The sequence below is a fragment of the Homalodisca vitripennis genome, unplaced genomic scaffold (assembly GCF_021130785.1).
Source record: "Homalodisca vitripennis isolate AUS2020 unplaced genomic scaffold, UT_GWSS_2.1 ScUCBcl_1000;HRSCAF=4057, whole genome shotgun sequence".
Lineage (NCBI taxonomy): Eukaryota > Metazoa > Arthropoda > Insecta > Hemiptera > Cicadellidae > Homalodisca > Homalodisca vitripennis.
In genome coordinates this window covers 13,748-32,629 of record NW_025777176.1, presented here as the reverse complement: position 1 = coordinate 32,629, position 18,882 = coordinate 13,748, and the positions used below count along the sequence as shown (strand labels likewise).

Below are 18,882 nucleotides of genomic sequence, written 5' to 3'. Positions count from 1 at the left end.
ACAGCTCATGTTAAACTGAAATTTAACTGGATATAATATGTAGCAACGCACAATTGACTTACCATTTTGATGTTGTTTCAACTGTAATTTGATGGTATGAAACTGTGAACTGAAATTTAGCTGCTCGTTTGTTCACCCTCTGTAGTCGTTTCCATACAGAGCCCATTGTCTTGGTGAGAACTTACCTACAACATAATTAATAGGGTCTATTATACCATCAACATAGAAAAGGTTTATTATTTTGTTATATGGATTACTTTTTTGTATTAGACAATAGATTTTTGTTCTCAGTCAATACATAGTGTACATAGAGAATTGTCATAGATTTAATATAAAGCCATAAGGCCATCACTAAACATTGTTTAGATAACACAAAGTTAATCAGTTCTCAAGAAAGATTCAGTAAGAAGTTACTAAGAAGTTCATTATTATGGAACTAACCTCTAATGAGTGTTTTTATATTTGGCTTGTTGATTCGGTGCAGAAAGAGTTTTACTCACATAATTCAAATTCAAATTCAAAACAATCTTTATTTACCATTTGCACATTACATTACAAGAATAAATATACAAATATAAATGGTGTCAATAGTATGAACTTAGATTTAAGAACTAAATACATAAGTTGATTTGCTAAAACAGTATGTATATAAACAAAAGTATAATTAATATTTAACCAATAATCTATAGTTTATTCCACACTGCTTTCAAAAAACTCATTAAATGAGTATAATGTTTTGTCAACAAGATATTCTTTCAATTTTAATTTGAACAATTTGACATTAGGAATGCTTTTGATATTTTCGGGGATACTATTGTAAAACTTTACTCCAGCAACTAATGGGTTTTTTCTCTTAAATTCTAATTTTAATTTTGGTACTGCCAACTGGTTTCGATTTCTAGTTAAGTAGCCATGTGATGATCCCAATACAGGAAGTCTATCCCCAGCTTTCCTAACAGCCACCACAGTGTCTAATATATACAAGCCATACACAGTAAGAATACCTAGAGTTTGAAAATGTTGCTTTGCCGATTCACGATCCTCCAGATTAATCATTATACGAATGGCTTGTTTCTGAATGTGAAGAATACTTTTTAAATTTTGATCACTTGTTGCACCATACAACACAATACCAAAAGATATATGGGAGTGTATATGGGCAAAATAAACCAATTTTAAAACATCCAACCTATAGAATTTTGATATGCTCCTTAAAGCATACAACCCAGAAGATAATTTATTTAGAACTGCATGTGTATGCTCATTCCAAGTTAAGTTTTTGTCTAAAACCATTCCTAAAAATTTAGTACTGTCTAATTGATTAAGTTTTACTTGTCCAATTTCGATCTTTGGACTGTATACACATTTATTTTGGCGAGTACTGAATAAGACAAAATTTGTCTTTTCAAGATTAAATAACAAATTTTTGTTGGAGAAATAGTTTCTGACTGAGATCAAATCACTTTGTGCTTGATCTTCAATTACCTGCTAAGATTTGTTTGATATAATGAAATTAGAATCATCAGCATACAAGCACATTTTAGTTCCCGAATTTTTTACAGTCTGCGGTAAGCCGTTAAGGTAGCATAAGAACAAGATTGGCCCAAGAATAGATCCTTGAGGCACACCATGTAATATATTTTTTAACTTGGAATTAATACATATCAATTAATTGATTAAATTTATTTTTAAATTATGTTTCGATATATTGTTTATATTGATAAAGGCAAACTTTTAATCTTGTTTAAATTAGTACATCGATCCTAGATTTTCACTCTAATTAGATTTAATAAAAAGATTTCTAACTAGTACACAGGTTATGTCATTGAAGTTTTCAATAAACTTCCATACCATTTAAAACGATATTAAATTTCACTAGGGTTTTTATTTAGCATTTCAGAAGTTTGGTAAATATTAGTGTACAAAAAAGGGAAATATTTACAACTTTTATCAATGTTATAAAACTGTTGGCATTTAAGGAGCAATGAATTTTTTTTACAATAGTTGATAGTGTACCAGTATATTATGAATGTATAGTGAAAATTGTATATATATACAGGGGGGTGCAAAAGTAGGTATACAGTAATTAAATATGTTAAAGAATAAGTAGGTTTATTTCTACAAAAACTAAACTTTTACAATCTATTTTAAGAGCGTTAAGAAACAGAAATTAACTCTTAAAAGTGTTGTACTTCACCAATACACTTACTTCCTTTTGTGTTCAAATTGTTTGCCTTCACAGTCAACACACTGCTGTAACCTTGAAGTTAAGCTTAAACACACTTTTCGGCAAAGTTCTTTATTTTCATCTATGTCTTGGCAAGCTTGGCGAATGAATTCAACCATCTGATTAAGATCACGAGGTTTTTTTGAAAAAACCTTGTCTTTGACAACTCCCCAAAAGAAAAAATCCATCGGTGTCAGATCGGGAGATCTTGCTGGCCATTCAACCGATCCTCTTCGACCGATCCACGAGTTAGGAAACTCCCGATTTAGTAGGTCACGCACGATTGTCGCATAGTGGGCAGGAGCTCCATCTTGTTGGAAGTAGAATTCCTCATTACCCTGCTGGATTTTGATTTGTGGTATAACGTCAGTCAGCATGTTCCTGTATGCATGTTGGTCTACAGTGTTATGAAAAATGACAGGTCCAATGACACCTTTACATGAAATGCTAGCCCAAACTGTTACTCCAGGTTGATTCAGCTGTTCTTCGAATGTCAAGTGTGGATTATCAAAACAGTAATAGACACAGTTGTGTCTATTGATTGCACCTGAAAGCTTAAAATTAGCCTCATCGCTCCAAACAATTTTTTGAATAATTCCCGCACCTTGAAGTTCCTCGTTTAACATTATCTCGCAAAACTGCAGTCGACGATCAGGGTCGTCCTCTATTAGCCCATGAATAAGTCTTGGAATGTACATTTTCAAACCTAACCGTTTCATTAGGCGTCCTAAAGATCTGCGTTCAATGCCCAGTTCAATTGATGCCCTTTTTCTTGACTTTTTTGGGCTTTGAACATAGGTCTGCGCGACAATCATTTCGTTTTCAGGAGTAGTGACAGTGATTGGTCGTCCAGCCTTTGGACCATTGCAGATAGATCCTGTAAGGTTAAACTTATCTCTTAGTCTATAAATACTTAATCTGGTTGGTGGTGGTGTATCAAACTCTTCTCTCCATCTCTCTCGAACTCTTTCACAGTTTTCTGTCTTCCAATATTCTTTCAAAACCCACTTTCGTTGATCGTTGGTCATGTAACCAGCTATGATGACAGAAGTGTAATAATAACAACAGTAACAATGAGAAAACATTGCCAGCTGTTAGTAGCAAACGTATTACACAGCTGATCAGGTGGCTAACTTGGGTATTACCAACCAATTAAAACTGTATACCTAATTTTGCACCCCTCTGTATATTTTTTTTAATACAGCTGAAATAATTTAAAAGTTATTTTTCAAGAACCAAGTGCTTGTTATGATAAGATTTAATTATTGTAAATAGGTTTAGAGATACTGAAGCGGGAAAACATAGACTATTTAGTGCAGTTCAATGAACTGTTATGTTACATTTTGTGAAAGGACAGATTTCATGTTTTTCCTCTATCAAAGTGTGATAAGATGCACAGTTAATTGTTTTCATACAAAGCCCATTTTCCCTGCCTGCATCAGATACACACCACCATATAGTTATTGGTCTCTACACCGATATATAATAGGCATACACATTATTTGATAAATATTTATTGATAAATTTAAGTATAATCACATAGTACTAACAAGAAAAATGTTATAAGAATTTAATCCCAATTTACACTTGAATCTTTACAAAGACAATAAAAGTATACAGATTTTGGCATATAGTACATATTTTTGAAACTTTATTTGCAAGACAATAAAGTGGCAAAAAATAGTTAGAATGGGTTAAATATTAAAAAATTGTTAAATTTCATTGAATTATATTGTTTATTACATTTTTATTTTTTATTTCGTGCCTGACTCATTTACGAACAGTATTTTTTATCCTAGTTTATAAGTAACTAAATACATTTACAACTATTAAGAACTTTACTTCAATGGAAAGGTGATATGTATTTAAAATTGCTAATAAATAGGGGTGTAATAATATTATTGAAAATGAAGAAAGAATAAAAAAAAACTGCAAATATGTCACTTACTTAACAAAAGTTGAACAAATATATTAATAAATCATTGCAATATATACCAAAAGCTTTAAATCAGTAATCAAAATTCAAACCATATATATTATAAATTATAAGAGTCAATGGAAGGGGGCCCATTCCTGTCCTACTTCTTTTTTATTTCCGCCATCTTGTTTTTGTCTACCGTGACGATTTCCATTTGCTAGTGGCCTCTGGTCAGTCGTAAGTGGTTGGTAGACGAATACAGACATATAGTGACCTGTACTCTGTAGTTCAGTTTTAATGATTAGTGTTGTATATAGTTTTTATTAAGTGCTTGTTTTAGAGTTTGTGAAGCTGACACACAACATGACGGTTGTGATTCCTGACATAGGCGTGCTACAACGCTTTGGTATGATTTGTTTATTTTAATCTAGTTTGTAGTTATGTATTAGGTTAGTTATTTACGTGAGGAAGAGATCAGATTGCAGATCTTGAAACAGTGTTTTTTTGTTTCAATGAACGATGGCAAATGTCCGGAAAAATCCTGTTTCCTTCAAAGTAAGAGAAAGATACATAAATGTATGCTTCAGTGTGATACAGAAATTAAAATATCCCACAAGAACACTAATGAATCATAAAATAATAAGATGATTAAATGCAATAATATGACAAGGTGGGATCATGACATCATGATGAAAATCACTTCTCTAGTCTTGTGAATAGCTTTTGTATTTCTGATAAGCTACTCGATTGTTATTTCAATTTCTCATATCATAGGTACTGGCCCTCTGGGTCAATTTTAAACCCCAAACTACAGTTATCTTCCATGACATCAGTACCACCACTGGTGTCTCTTAGGAATTATTATCAGTCTTAAATAGAAGAACTAGATCCTAGTCTGAAATATGTGAGCATCTCTTTTGATCGAACCTTTACAAAAAGGAAAAGTTTTTGACAATTGGGTGTAAGTGTTGTACTTAAGATTTCTTGATATATTTTTCTGTGATTTTTAGTATTAATCTTCTTTATTAAAAGGTAAATTAGTAAAAATTACTGAATTATCCATCTATAACTTATCATCAGTCAGCACATCAAAAGGTTAATAATTTACAGTAAACCAACATCATATTAATATATTACTCATAATTATTTACTACTAATAAGTACTATTTATTTTTCATAATTATCGTTTATTACTTCTTACACTTTTAGGTTTATAGCATTTGGTGCACTACTTAACATTATATATCGTTTACGAAACAATTCTATTTATGCTCATTCTTCATAACAAAATATTAGTTTAAATCAAAATTCTCCAAAACAAATAAATAATTTAGTTAATAAGCAAATAGTTAATTGTACCTAAGGCTTATATATGCATACGAAATTTTATTCACTACAAGGAAACAAATCTAGTAAGAACTTCTTTTTCAAATCATAAAATTTGCAAATTAAAATTTTCAATATTAAAACATTGATCATAAACACAGAATAACAACAAATTAAACTTTAGGCTTTAGGTCATAAGCATCTGTTAAAACTAAATATAATGAAATAAAATATTTATCGTTAACTATGGGTTACTAAAAAAGTGATTTTAAACTGAATGAGAGATGGCTGGCTCATTCATTGCATTCTCATGTCGGTTACCATAGCAGACGAAATGAAAACTCTAATTGTCTAGACCGTGAAAATGGACTATTTATTTAAGTAATAAAATTTTAAATAATTTTGTTATGGATCTTGTATTTCTAATATCCTCACACAGCCCTTCTGTGATTGTATGTCAATAGATTAAAATCATCTACAATAATGTAAAGATAGATATGTAAACTAGAGCCAGGCTCTACAATCTTAAAATCATCTGACACCAACTTAGCCCAAAAAATATAAGGGTTATTCTATGTCAAATCAATTAATGGTCTGGACCTTGACCTCTCAAATTTTGATAACTTTTTTTGTATAAAATTTGTACCTACCAAGACTACTTAAAATCCAAAATTTTACATTTTTCTGCCTTTTGGTTTTTGAGTGATAAGCTTTTAAAAATCCAAAAAAAGGCAGTTTTTTGCCATGTCTTAATATTTTAAGTAATGCAGCTTAAATACTATTAAACCTAAAGTGCTCAATGTTTGGCTTTCTTTTCTATTTAAAATGCTCTTTAATTTGATATATATCACATGACTATGTTTCAAAAATTTTAAAATTTTGGTTCACATAAAAACGTTCTGCAACCTTTACTTTCCAAAATACATGGCCAAAAACTGCCTTTTGTGGATTTTTAAAAGCTTACCACTTGAAAACCAAAAGGCAGAAAAATGTAAAATTTTGCATTTTAACTAGTCTTGGTAGGTACAACTTCCATACAAAAATTCAACAAAATCTGAGATCTCAAGGTCCAAAATTATTTTTTTCACTGGTTGATTTGATATGGAATAACCCAGGATGCTACAAAATGTAAAAAAGAAAACAGTGTAATGTGTAGTTACTTTGCTATTTTGAAGGTTTAAAATGTCATTGTATTTGCAGCTCCTGGCCATTACTCTAATGCCATACATATGATTTTTACTTTGAATTAATTTGGAACAATAATTTGAACCGAATTACATTATAAGCTTTTAGGTTTATATTAAGCAATATTGTATTTCGGTTGCAGTATAATAAGAGGCCACCACCACAATAGAATCATAGTTTCAAATATATCCTTAAAAACAGTAAAAAGTAACTAAATGTTAAACTGTTTTATTTGTTATATTTCATATATACACATAACAGATAGTTTTTATATTATTCATGTCAACATTTTTGATTATATAGTTTAGATCATCATAAATATGATTCTATTGTGGTGGTGACCTCTTATTATACTGCAACCTTGTATTTTTGTAAAATAAAAACAACTAGCGATTATTAATTATGATTATAATCATAGATCTATGTACACCGCAAATGTTTTCATACATTTGATAGTTTAGATATTTATAATATTGATAGTTGATCTGATTGTCGATTGTCATGGTAGTATAGTCGCTTATTACACTCCAGCCCAAAATGCTCTATACATAAATAGAACAGATTTTTCAGAGATAAAATTACTTATAGGCTCCCTAATCAAAGTTAATAATATTGCTGGCAATTATGACCTGGGACATAAATAAGATACTAAAATTCAAAGAAATTGGTGATTAGCCTACTATATAAAAGTTGCCAATAGAAATGAAATAGAATTGACATTGGAATCAATAACATACAAATTTCCCTCATAGACCTTCATGCTCAATTGATAGCATTGAAAATAAATTGTGGAATTGATCATCTTTTTAGGATGATACTCAAGGTTAAAGGTTTTAAAAATTATAATAACTTTACATATACGTGAGTACAAAAAGAGGCATTAATTTGATGGAAATCATAATAAAGAGGTAACATCTTACTTGAAAATATGGCTTAAATCCCTACTAATGTGTTGCTAAATGCACACTAACAAAGAAAAACACTCAGCAGCACATCTCCACTAAATGACACTAGCAGACAGAACCAGAAACAGACTACATAGACAAAATACGTGCAGAAGCAAGAACAAGAGCAGCAACCTGCAAAACAGTGTTTTTGTGACATTATCTTTGTCTGCCTTTTAGATATTTCATATGAAGAATAGTAATACTATCTTTATTACTTATTATTTTACGAAATTAGTAAAGTTATTTAATAATGTACTACTGTTGAAAAGTAATCATTTCATTATATTACTAAATATGTCTTCTTACAAAAAATCTGTAAAAACATTAAGAGAAATTAAATTTATAGGCATGTTTCAATATTAACTCGCATTTTACAAGAAGACTTTGGTCATTATTACTTAAGGATACTACAACAAAAATAAAACATAAATAGTATATAACACGTTTAAAATTACAATTTGAACAGTAAATACATTGAAAATTATAACAAAACCCAAGTTGAAAATTTTGTGATAGTATTTAATATTATATTGGTTCATTAAGCTTTACGCTAATGATTATTAACGCTATACCTATAACAAATCAATCTAAGCATGTGTAATAATACTAAAAAAAGAAACTTTTGTAAATTCTGTTTAAAGGTGCTCGAGAACTTTATTTTTAAATAGGTCGAATGTCATACTACGTGTCACAATACAATGGATACCAAATTATGTGCTCCTTTTCTCTGCCTAAGATCACACTCAACAGATTATAAAAAAATAGACAGGGCATTTTCATTTAATAGCAATTAAGGAAGTTGAAGCCGACCATGCCTCCTCAATGGTGCCTTCAGTTGACTTTGTTATACATGTGAACATGTTTACAACAAATAAATATTTGATTTGATTTGCACCAATGTCGAAAACTGGCGCTCATTTCTAATTTGTCGTTTTTCATTAACACTGTTGTAAAGCATAGTTACAGTTGAAATAAACTTGTGGAGTTTAAAACTCGTTTACACAAGTAGGTACACGATGATAAAAATATTAAAAAGTCAAGTTTTATTTGCATTACTATAAGGATAAATTATTGTAATAGTGATATATTTTTTTAGAGAAACAAACGCGACTATATACTATTTTAATAACAAAATTTAAATATCTATATATTTTTTAAATAATAAGTGAAATCTGTTGTACATGTTGTTGAGAAACCTTTCAAAACGTCAGGAATCAAATTAAATTGTTTTTAGGATTTTTTTAAAAATTATTCATCATCAAAATATATTGCTGTTACGTAGGGCAACTATATTGGTTAGCACGTCCTTTTTCGGCAGTTTGAGTCTCTATTAGGTGAATTGAACTGGAAAAATTTCTCAATCGTCCTTATATGATATTTTAATACCAATATGCAAGATTGTAGTAATAAGATAACTACTACTAATGTTAGTATATTGTCAATATGGCAGTGTAGCGGATACGGCGGTTATCGCAAGATATCGAATAAGCAACGTCGAGCTTTGCAGCTACTTGAACGAGTGACCACTGAGTGATCCTGTCCTTGCAAGGAGCCCCTTGTCCGGCCGTTGATGGTGTTTCGGAAGTCATCTTTAAGCCGTTGCCCCTCAGGTTAAGTGTCAGAGAAGGCTTCGTAGTTCTAACTTGCCTGGTGAAGTAAGACGTTCTTTACCTTTTTTAAGACTACCAAGAGATTCAAACGTACGTTGAACATTTTCCTATTACCTAAGTTGGTAAACTTTTCCACAAGACTTACGGGCATAACCTTAAGACTTACGTATTAACCGTAACGAAAGTGTCAAACCATGGGCTGCTGGATCCAGAACGGTTCACTTATGGCTGGTTTATACCTTCCAGTTATAACAACGCTGGGCACAGCAAAAAAAGATCTGAAACTTAAATATGGGCAAGCTTATGGATATCCAGGAGTGGCACATCACTAACCGCAAATTTTGAGATTCTGGAGCGTATGGGTAATTCGTTATGTCTAGCCTACCACGGAAGATGACTGTTATAGTTGGTGGGGTTCGTTCACTAAGAGTCAAAGGTTCTTGCTAGCCAGGACACAAATACCATCTACTCTGCCTGCTTTGACTGGAGATGCTGGCTGAGAGCAGCCCTTCTTCTCAGGGGGACATGACTTAAGATTATTGTCCTAAATTATTTCTCATGGACCTCGACAGGAGGCGGCTCCTACCCCCAAACTTATCCATCCAGATTATTCTATTCTTCAGGAAACAGCGCAAAAATCCTAACAGGACTATGTGCAATTTCTAAGCTTCCTGTCTCAGAACAAACCGGTCTTAGGCAGGTATTACCTGCGCCAAAAATTATTTGTTTGCCATTTATGAATTATAAAATATTAATCAAGCGAGTGTTTATAAACCCAACTGCTACATCAGAGAGTTGTCTAGTGTGCTGGCGTTGTTACTTGGTATATTCGCATACCCCGCACAAAACACAATATTTAGTCATTATTTGTTCTTTACAATGTCAACGTTCGGACAGTGCAGTAATTTACTGTAAGTTACGTTGAGTTTGGGATAGGTCATTATACCTCAGTCATTACCACTAGAATCACAGCTGATAATATGCCTCCGTCACGCACTCCCTCAACACCCCCAATTACTTCATTGCGGAATTCAATTTTGTGAGTGATCGGAATGGTTTTAAACAAAAATGTATTGTTCCTGCCCATGCTGGTGCTAATGGAAAAGCGGAACGTGATGTACAAATATTAAAGCAGAAATGAACGTATATGGAAAGTGAGAAAAAGTTTGTCCAATAGAACCTCCTCTGACTTGTGAAAAATTCCACCAGCACAATTTTTGAACGTAATGTTAAAACAACACTCAAATTATTAATGACATCATGTACCTTGAATAAAAAAAAAACAGTTCAGCTCTACTTACAATTCAGCGTGGGAGAACGGGTCCAGACACGAAGTTGTTCTTGGCTTTATGACATATCCGTAGAAAAACTGGACATAAAGCTCAATTATTGAGCTTGAAAAAAGTTACTCCATTAAGACATATAGATCAATGGCAGAGATGTGATGTGGAATTTCAGAGAACAAACCTAGATCTGGCTATTAATCTTAAAAAGTTTTTTTATTTATCTACACATACAGCTATTTATTCCTAAAAACACAGAAACCAAGGAAATGTTATCGCTATGTTTTAATCAGCAAAGTTATAATAATTCAAAATCTATAGAAGAGGCACCAAGTAAAGATCACGATAAAACGATCCAGTAGTAAATTAGACTGCTAAAATCAAACCAGTTTAGGTGTTATAGGCATTAAACGAACTGAATTCCGCCACTCACGTTAAAACGTTTTTATATAAAAGGACGTATATTCTTATTATGGAAATATAGTTTTTAACAGTTATAAAATGTCTAACTTAGGAACATTTTTATAAATAAGTTCATGAATTTTGTATAAAAAATAAATAGTTTGTTTATTATACGGTGTGGTTTGTTGTAAACCTTGAAAAATAATGAAGTTACAGTTTTTGTTGAAGGTACTCATTAAATTTCTTTATTTAATATTAATAATCATCGTGAATTGACACAACAGATTGCAATTCTTCTTGTATTTGGATGATGATATTTTTTACATTCATACTACAAAACAATAGTAAATATATGCTCCCAAAGAATATTGGAATGTACATTTTATGAAATCGATAGATGATAAACGGTAAATTTAATACAAACAGTTAAACTCGGTATCATAAATCTTTTTATCTATAAATAGTCAACATTAATATACTATATTTATTTGGCGCTTCTTTCTCAAAACTGATCCTGAGGCGTTGTTGTCGTCATACAAGTGCAGATTGTTGCTGTACGTATTCGTCGTTTTGGAGCTTGCCTAATTACAAGGTGAAAAAGTGAGTTTTACTCGTAGATCGTCCTGTCCGTCAGTCAGCTGTCGTTCTTTGCTATGACTGAACTGTCATTTTCAGTCAAGTGTCATTTTCTGTCTAATTTAGTTGTTGTGTACAATTGTAATGTGAATGTGTAATAGAGCTCTCATTTCTTAGGACACTAATCGATGTTACGTATCAGGTGGTGAAGTAAGTTTCATTTATGTTTTATTTAGTGTGTAATTGTATTTAGTTATAATAACTTATTAATTTTATTGAGTAAATAGTCTGTCTCAATAAGACAAATTCTTTAACCTTAAGAAACAAATCTGAAGTAACAGCTTTAGTGTTATGTTAGTGTTCCAAATTTTATAAGTTATGGCTGATATAAGTTTTTCTGTATATACAATACACCTCCGAAATGTTGATTGTTCAATAATATAAGGCTTCATTTAACTTAACTGTTTGGTATAAAAACTCTAAACACCGATGGCTGTACTAGGAAAATATACTCAGATTTTAGGGTTAGCCTATTAACACTTTTAAACAGTTGCAGTGCTGCTGGCTGATGTTATAAGTATGACTGTAGTGTTGCTTAATATCCTCTAGGATCATTCCATTGGCTATGGTGCTCAAAGGGTTGTGGCCAAGCAGCGATATATGGATACCAACATTTATATTCTTAATCGGTCAAATGCTAATAGCGATTACACAAGTTTTATTCAAATACAGTTATGCCCTGGTTTAATTATGCATAAGATAGGCTAAGTTTTTATCATACCACTGAAAGACTTAATTCCCAAAAGAAAAAGAAGTGATCAGAATGTATTATGTATTTGACCTAGCTCAGTGGAATAACAACAGTATCATCTCATGGGTTTTTTTTAGGTCTTATTAAACATCAGGTGGTGTTTGGCTGCAGTATAATAAGCAGCCACCACAATTAAACTACTTAAACCAAATTATGTTATACGTATTTCAAATACAACTTTATAGGCTAGTTCAGCTCTTTTTACATCTTAGAAATTAATAATGAATAAAAAACTATGGTGTGTGTAAATTCATAAAATGTAATTAACAAAACAGTGTAACATTTACTTACTTTTTAATATATGGAAGGATTAACATGTCTGACACAAATAACACATTTACACATTTACATTGCCATTGTAATTGTGGCCGGCCATTACCTTACACATGATTTTACTTTATTTGAATTAATTTGGAAAAATAATGTAAATTAACTGAATTATGTTATAGGCTTTTAAGATTGTATACAATATTGTTATTATGTAAAATAAAACAGCTGGCAATTCTTAATTATGAATTAATATTTATAGGTCAAATGATTTTATATTCAATAATTAGATATTAAGTTGATTTAATTGTCTTGGTAGCCACTTATTATACTGCAGCCGGTGTTAGTCTACTGTATCATTTAAAACCAAAATGATACAGTAATCATAATACTATTGTTTTACAGCTAGATCAGTTGTGTTGGCAATTGGAGTTCATTCTTAATACATCATTAGTCCACTTATTTAAAGTGTTCATTTAATCTTATCATGCCATTGTGGATTATTGACGAAATATCTTGTCATGCAGTTAGCTGGACCTAGTGGTATGGTGATGAGCTTAGGTCACAAAAGCCATGTGCTTTTAATTTTACCTCCTAATAGTTCCAATAATGTCCATTAGACATCATTAGTATCATTACTGAATGTTTTAAAAACAGGTTTTCTTTAGTTTTCTCAAACACGTTTGTAAATATTCTATAGATAGCAATTCTATGTGTTGGATAACTAGCTGAATTTACACTCCAATAAGTTTTGTAGCGGTACTGGTTTATTATTTTCCTCAACTGTCTTTACAACGGCAACTAGTTAAGCATTCTACTGTGTCAGTTGTGTTTATTATAATGTGTATTCCGACATACCCGTAAGTTGAGTATAAACAAAAAGAGAATAAAGTCACATGCTTCTTAAAAATCATAATAATATTTTGAAAATAAGTTTAGCATAATCGAGGTTACTTGAATACCAGCGAACTAGATTAATTAGTATGTTGTAATAATTGAATTCAATGCCCTCCAATAGTGAGATTGATTTAGTAAAAATCTTGTTAATAACTCATCTAGTTATTATATATTATTGTATTTATGAAGGTAAATTCATTTTTTTTAAACTGCTATTGGAGAAAAATGCATCTTAACATGAGATTTAAATTAAAAACGTCAACAAATTTATTATTAAATCAAGTAAAGGTTAAATTGCATACAGTTAATTATTTAATATCTGTTATGTTTTATATAATTTCAAACAACTAAAATACTAAGAGTGTAATTTTGTGAAAATGTACGTTTTGAACTCCTCAAAAAAAATCTATCAAATGGAAGTATTTTATTTAAACTTTTTGAAGTCGTTCATGCCTTGACTTTGATTTTGGATTGAATGCTTTTTATTCCATTCACTAATGAGTCCAATTCATGGGAGATGCTTGCTTATTTACAATGTACGCTAGCGACACAACTCTAGTGTTTAATGAAACTTTAATTGAGAGTCTGGCTATCTCATCTTACACATCCCCCAATATAGCAGTACTGTCACAACAATGACCATAGTAAACACCACCAAAACTGATCAACTACCACTTGGAAGACAATTTAAATATCTGCCACATAAACCTGAAGTGGTGATGTATGACGAAGTAAAGTCTTTAGGTGTTATTCTTGCCAAGAAATTTTCCTGGACACCTCATGTGGACAAACGTTTTAAAAAACGAGTTCCAATCTGTTTGCAATTCAAACATCTAATCTTCAGCTGACAAAACAACAACAAGATATCCATACTATGTATTTTTTTAATCCCATATGAGGTATGGTTTAGTGTTATGGGATGGAACCTCAGATGTTTTCGAGTCCTTAAAAAAAAACAGTGAGAATATCTGTAGGATTGAACCAACTCAACAGTTGCAGAGAGACCTTCAAGACTCGCAATTCCTAGTAATCGTGTCACTCTAAATTCAGAAAACTGTTATGATCGCAATAAAAGAACAACTGGCTAAATGTGACAAACTTTATCAATACCAACTGAGAAACACTTGCACTGCACCATCTGTCTTGATACATCGTGCTTTCTACTCCATAAAAGAATTCGCTCCGGAGTTTTTGATACAGCTTTGTAACTTGACATGTACTTGTATATTGTTTTATTCTGTGGAAGAATATATTGACAAGGCTTGGACTATGAATGACTTTTAGTGTTTTTATTCTCTGGTATAATAATTATTGTAACCTGCCAATGTATTCATATGAAATATTTTCTGGCAAAATAAAGTTCTTATTCTTATGTAACTATGACGCTAACTGCTTTCAATCAATATTTGAATAAAGAATACTGTCTAGTTGCAGGCATGTGGTGTTTACATACATAATTTAAGACTAATACTAATGGAGAATGAATGTAAAAAGTGTTATAGTGAATGAGTAGGGGTTAGGGTTGTTACTAATTAAGGTCTACTGATGCTTAACAAAGTCACTAATCAATAGCTCAAGATATCTTGTGGAAACAAAGGGAGTCCTACAATCTTAAGTGGGGTCTTAACAATGAAAATTCCAGTACTGGCTACATTGGCACAATGTTTAAATATTGCTTATACTGCCTTGTTCCAGTCTATTACCTCTCTTTTGGTGACAGACATATTTGTATCCATGTTGCTAAAAATGAAGTCGGATGATACAGAAAACTCTTATTTCAGTACACCCTTACCTAAAACTATCCTCTTAATTAGAACTAAAAATAAGATAATTAAATTACAGAACCATATAGTTATTCCCAGTCTGTTTCCTGTAAACGAAACCTGTACACAAAAGTATTTATGAAAGCTTGTATTCTTAAAGTTTTCTGGAAGTGGATCCCCATGGTTCACCCTGGAAAGCCTCCTTCATACTGACCAAATTTGGATTTCCAGTTCTCACCCAATGCAAACTGACACATCCGTTACCAACTAAACTATGTTTTTTCCGATTTCCATTAATAGAAATATGGTCACTGACCATTGGTATTGTATTCCACAGTTTTCAAGGCAGGAGAAGTAGTCACCTGTTTTTTTGTTAGAGGCTTAGTACAGCTATTACGTACCATGTATTAGATTAAGTAGAGCCTAATGTATCAGTCATAACCTTCGTTATGTTCTAATGACATGTTTTTATGGTATTTACTTAAGCCACGAACGAACTAAATCCAATTTTAATAATTTCTTATAGAAAACAATATCATATATTGTACATAAATTAATGACATTTTAAATTTAGTTTATGTCCTATAAAGTTCAACAATCCAAGGGGATTCAAGGGTTTGTGATTAAGCCCTGTACAAGTTCGAAACTTTACTGATAGTTACTTTCTCGAGGAAAGTTTTTTGTTTGCTGCTATCAGCTTGGGGCAGCACTAATGTCTAGAGGCATCACGTCAGCCCATTCTGTATTCAATGCTAGGGATTTTCCTTTTGAAAAACAACAAATAAATGTGTTGTGGTTGAAGTAAATATTTACAGATTTGTTGGTGCTCTGAACACTTACTTTATTGCAAATGAATACATTTTTGCTTTGTAAATTTCAACACTTAAATATTACAAAAGTGATTATTTTATCATACAAAATTATAAATTAAATGTTATTTTATACATTAACTTAAATTCATTTCCTTCAAGCCAACATGAAATGTCTAGCAATAGTAATGATAGCAACGTCTAATAAGTTTCACTGTCAATTTTCATTCAAAAAAACCTTTAATACAATGTGCACCTGGATGGGGTTTCCATTTAACTTTTTTAAGTTGGGCTTAAAATTTGGTATTTTGGGGCAGGAGCAATATTGTAATATTGTATGAAAGGTACTGTTTTTACCCTATGGATACTTGGTTTGATTTTTGAGATACGGTTGTTAATAAGTTAATATGGGGTATCCTTATTTTATATTCATCCTGTATCAAAGATAACTTGAACAAGAGTTTTCTAACTGCATAATAAAATTAACCAGTATTGTATTAATATGATTATTCAGGTTTTAAATAGTTTTTTATTTTTATTTTTTACAACGAACAACCATTATGAAAACAATGTAAAATTTACATAATGCTAGTACAGGCAATCAAAAGAAAAAGAATACAGATAATACAAAACAAGGGTTCTAGCTCTGACACATATGCAACATAATGCTAATGTAAATATGCATAATATTAAAGAAAGAAGAAGAAGAATGCTTACAATCATAACAGAGTATAAACTATATATAAAGAAAATTAACAACATAATGGAATAACAAGCAGAAATACAAAAGTGAAAGATATAATTATGAGTAACATAACAGAGTATAAACTTTAAAAAAATTAATTAACAAACAAATGTGTAACAGTGAAAATATAAATAAGAGTATAATAACAGAATATATGCTAAATTAATAATGGCTCAAAGATACAACAAACAACAGTGAAACAAAAATTTAAGAGGTTCTTGTTTAAAAATTTGTTTGATAGTCGTTTTCTTATAAACTTATTGTTATTAACGTATTTATTGGCTTAGTAACATAGGTTTTAATTGTTGGTTCAGTTTTGGCATGACTACAACTTATTTGCACGTGGGCTTTATTTAATATTATCGAAAATTGACCTTTTCTCAGGATTTATCCATATGTGTGTTATTCACTGTTATTGTTTATTTATTTAAAATGATATATAATGATAATTTTGGGATTTTTTATAAGGTACCATTAGCTTTAACAGTAATACTAGTACTAAGCATTGACTTAAATTTCAATGTTTATAACATAGAATCCTTCAAGGGCTTGAAACGAAAGGAGGAAAAGTTGAGGAAATGTCACATGCATGTACATGGGAGTAGGCAAAGAAATGATAATCAGTAGTCGTTACATCAGCTAGCTAATTATGTCAGCTCTAATTGTACCTGGTCAGTTTCCTTGGGAGTGGGAAAACACAAATGTGAATAGAAGACAGAGAGTTGGAGATTGAGGTCTATTGTGTTCTCTTCAATTTAGTTTTTGTTTGGAAAACTCTCTCTATCTCATTTTATCTAAAATTATATTTTTGAATATTATTGTACAGTGAGCAAATATGGAGGCAGTTTTAATAATCTCTCCAGTAATAATTATTTGAAATTTTGTGTAAAACATAGTTAATTAAATTAAGGTCATCAAATTTGGTTGACATTTTTTATGATTCTAAACCAGAAAACTTAGAGATTACATATAATCTAGAACGAAGAAGCTTCATTGTCATTAAATACACAAGTGTACAATAGACATTGTCATGAACATAGTAAACATGTGGTTCATGTATTTGTCATCTGAAGATAGACATTATTCTAGTGTTAAAAATTAAAAAGTGATAAAATAAATACATAATTTATCAAATAGAAATACACAAAACGGGAAGAAAATAATTAAGTAGGTACCTTTATTTTAGAAGTACAATTTTAGTACATTTTAGAAGTACAATTATTTTCCTTTAAGTGGTTCATGTATTTGTGATCTGAAGATAGACATTATTCTAGTGTTCAAAACTAAAAAGTGATCAAATAAAATACACAATTTATCAAATAGAAATACACAAAATGGAAAGAAAAACAATTAAGTACCAACAGTGTGACTAAAAACCTTCAATACTAACGCTTAAAATTCAAACAATTAAAATTATTACTTAAACAACATTTATAAATAAAACACAAAGTTAAAAACACATAAAATATTAAAAAAAAAAAAAAACAAATCATTAAGGTACTTTCATCACAGTTAGACAATAGACAATCTTTATTTGTCAATAACAATAATAAAAATGTATAACAATGGTAAAAAAATGTTAATGAGGTTAATTAGCAGTTTGCCCTTTATATGTATAATTTATCACTGTACGAATTATAATTCTGTAATTTTTGTCTTGTTCTTGTCATTTATGTCCGTTTAAAATTTATTGAACCTGAAGATAGAGGTAGGAGTATATGAATAAAATGTAAAAATAGTGTAATTAACCTGTCTAATGTATAACCTTGCTTTACAATATAATTTGTTATGGAGAATAAGTTGTTTTAATGTTAAATGACCATGAAACCAGTTTATTAATCACAAGACAAGGAGTCATTCCAGTTTTACTGACCATATTAACAATACAGTGCAGTCAAGATACCAGTCATCCTGTGTCTCTCACCACCCTTAAACAAATCAGAACATTTCCTAGAATCTGAGACAATGTCCTTTTCAGCAGACAGACTAGATCACAATCAACTCACATTGATTTCTAGAAAACATATGGAGTTAACTGGAACTATGTTGCCAGTGTTAAAAATTTGAGAAACTTGCAAATCTTTTTAATTTGAATTTTAAATTTAGTATTTGACGG

The 18,882-nt window shown here is 30.8% G+C and overlaps 1 protein-coding gene across 2 annotated transcripts in view; it reads right to left on the bottom strand.

The window, feature by feature from the left end:
- Positions 1–7,717, bottom strand: part of LOC124371184 (EH domain-binding protein 1-like) — a 75,519-nt gene extending 67,802 nt beyond the window's left edge. For both annotated transcript variants that reach the window (XM_046829498.1, XM_046829499.1), the window contains exons 1-2: positions 7,577–7,717; positions 63–185 (exon numbers count right to left, since the gene is read on the bottom strand). In XM_046829498.1, the coding sequence (XP_046685454.1) occupies positions 63–166 (104 nt within the window). In that variant the 5' untranslated portion in view covers positions 167–185; positions 7,577–7,717. The remainder of the gene's footprint in view (positions 1–62; positions 186–7,576) is intronic.
- Between the last annotated feature and the right edge of the window lie 11,165 nt (positions 7,718–18,882).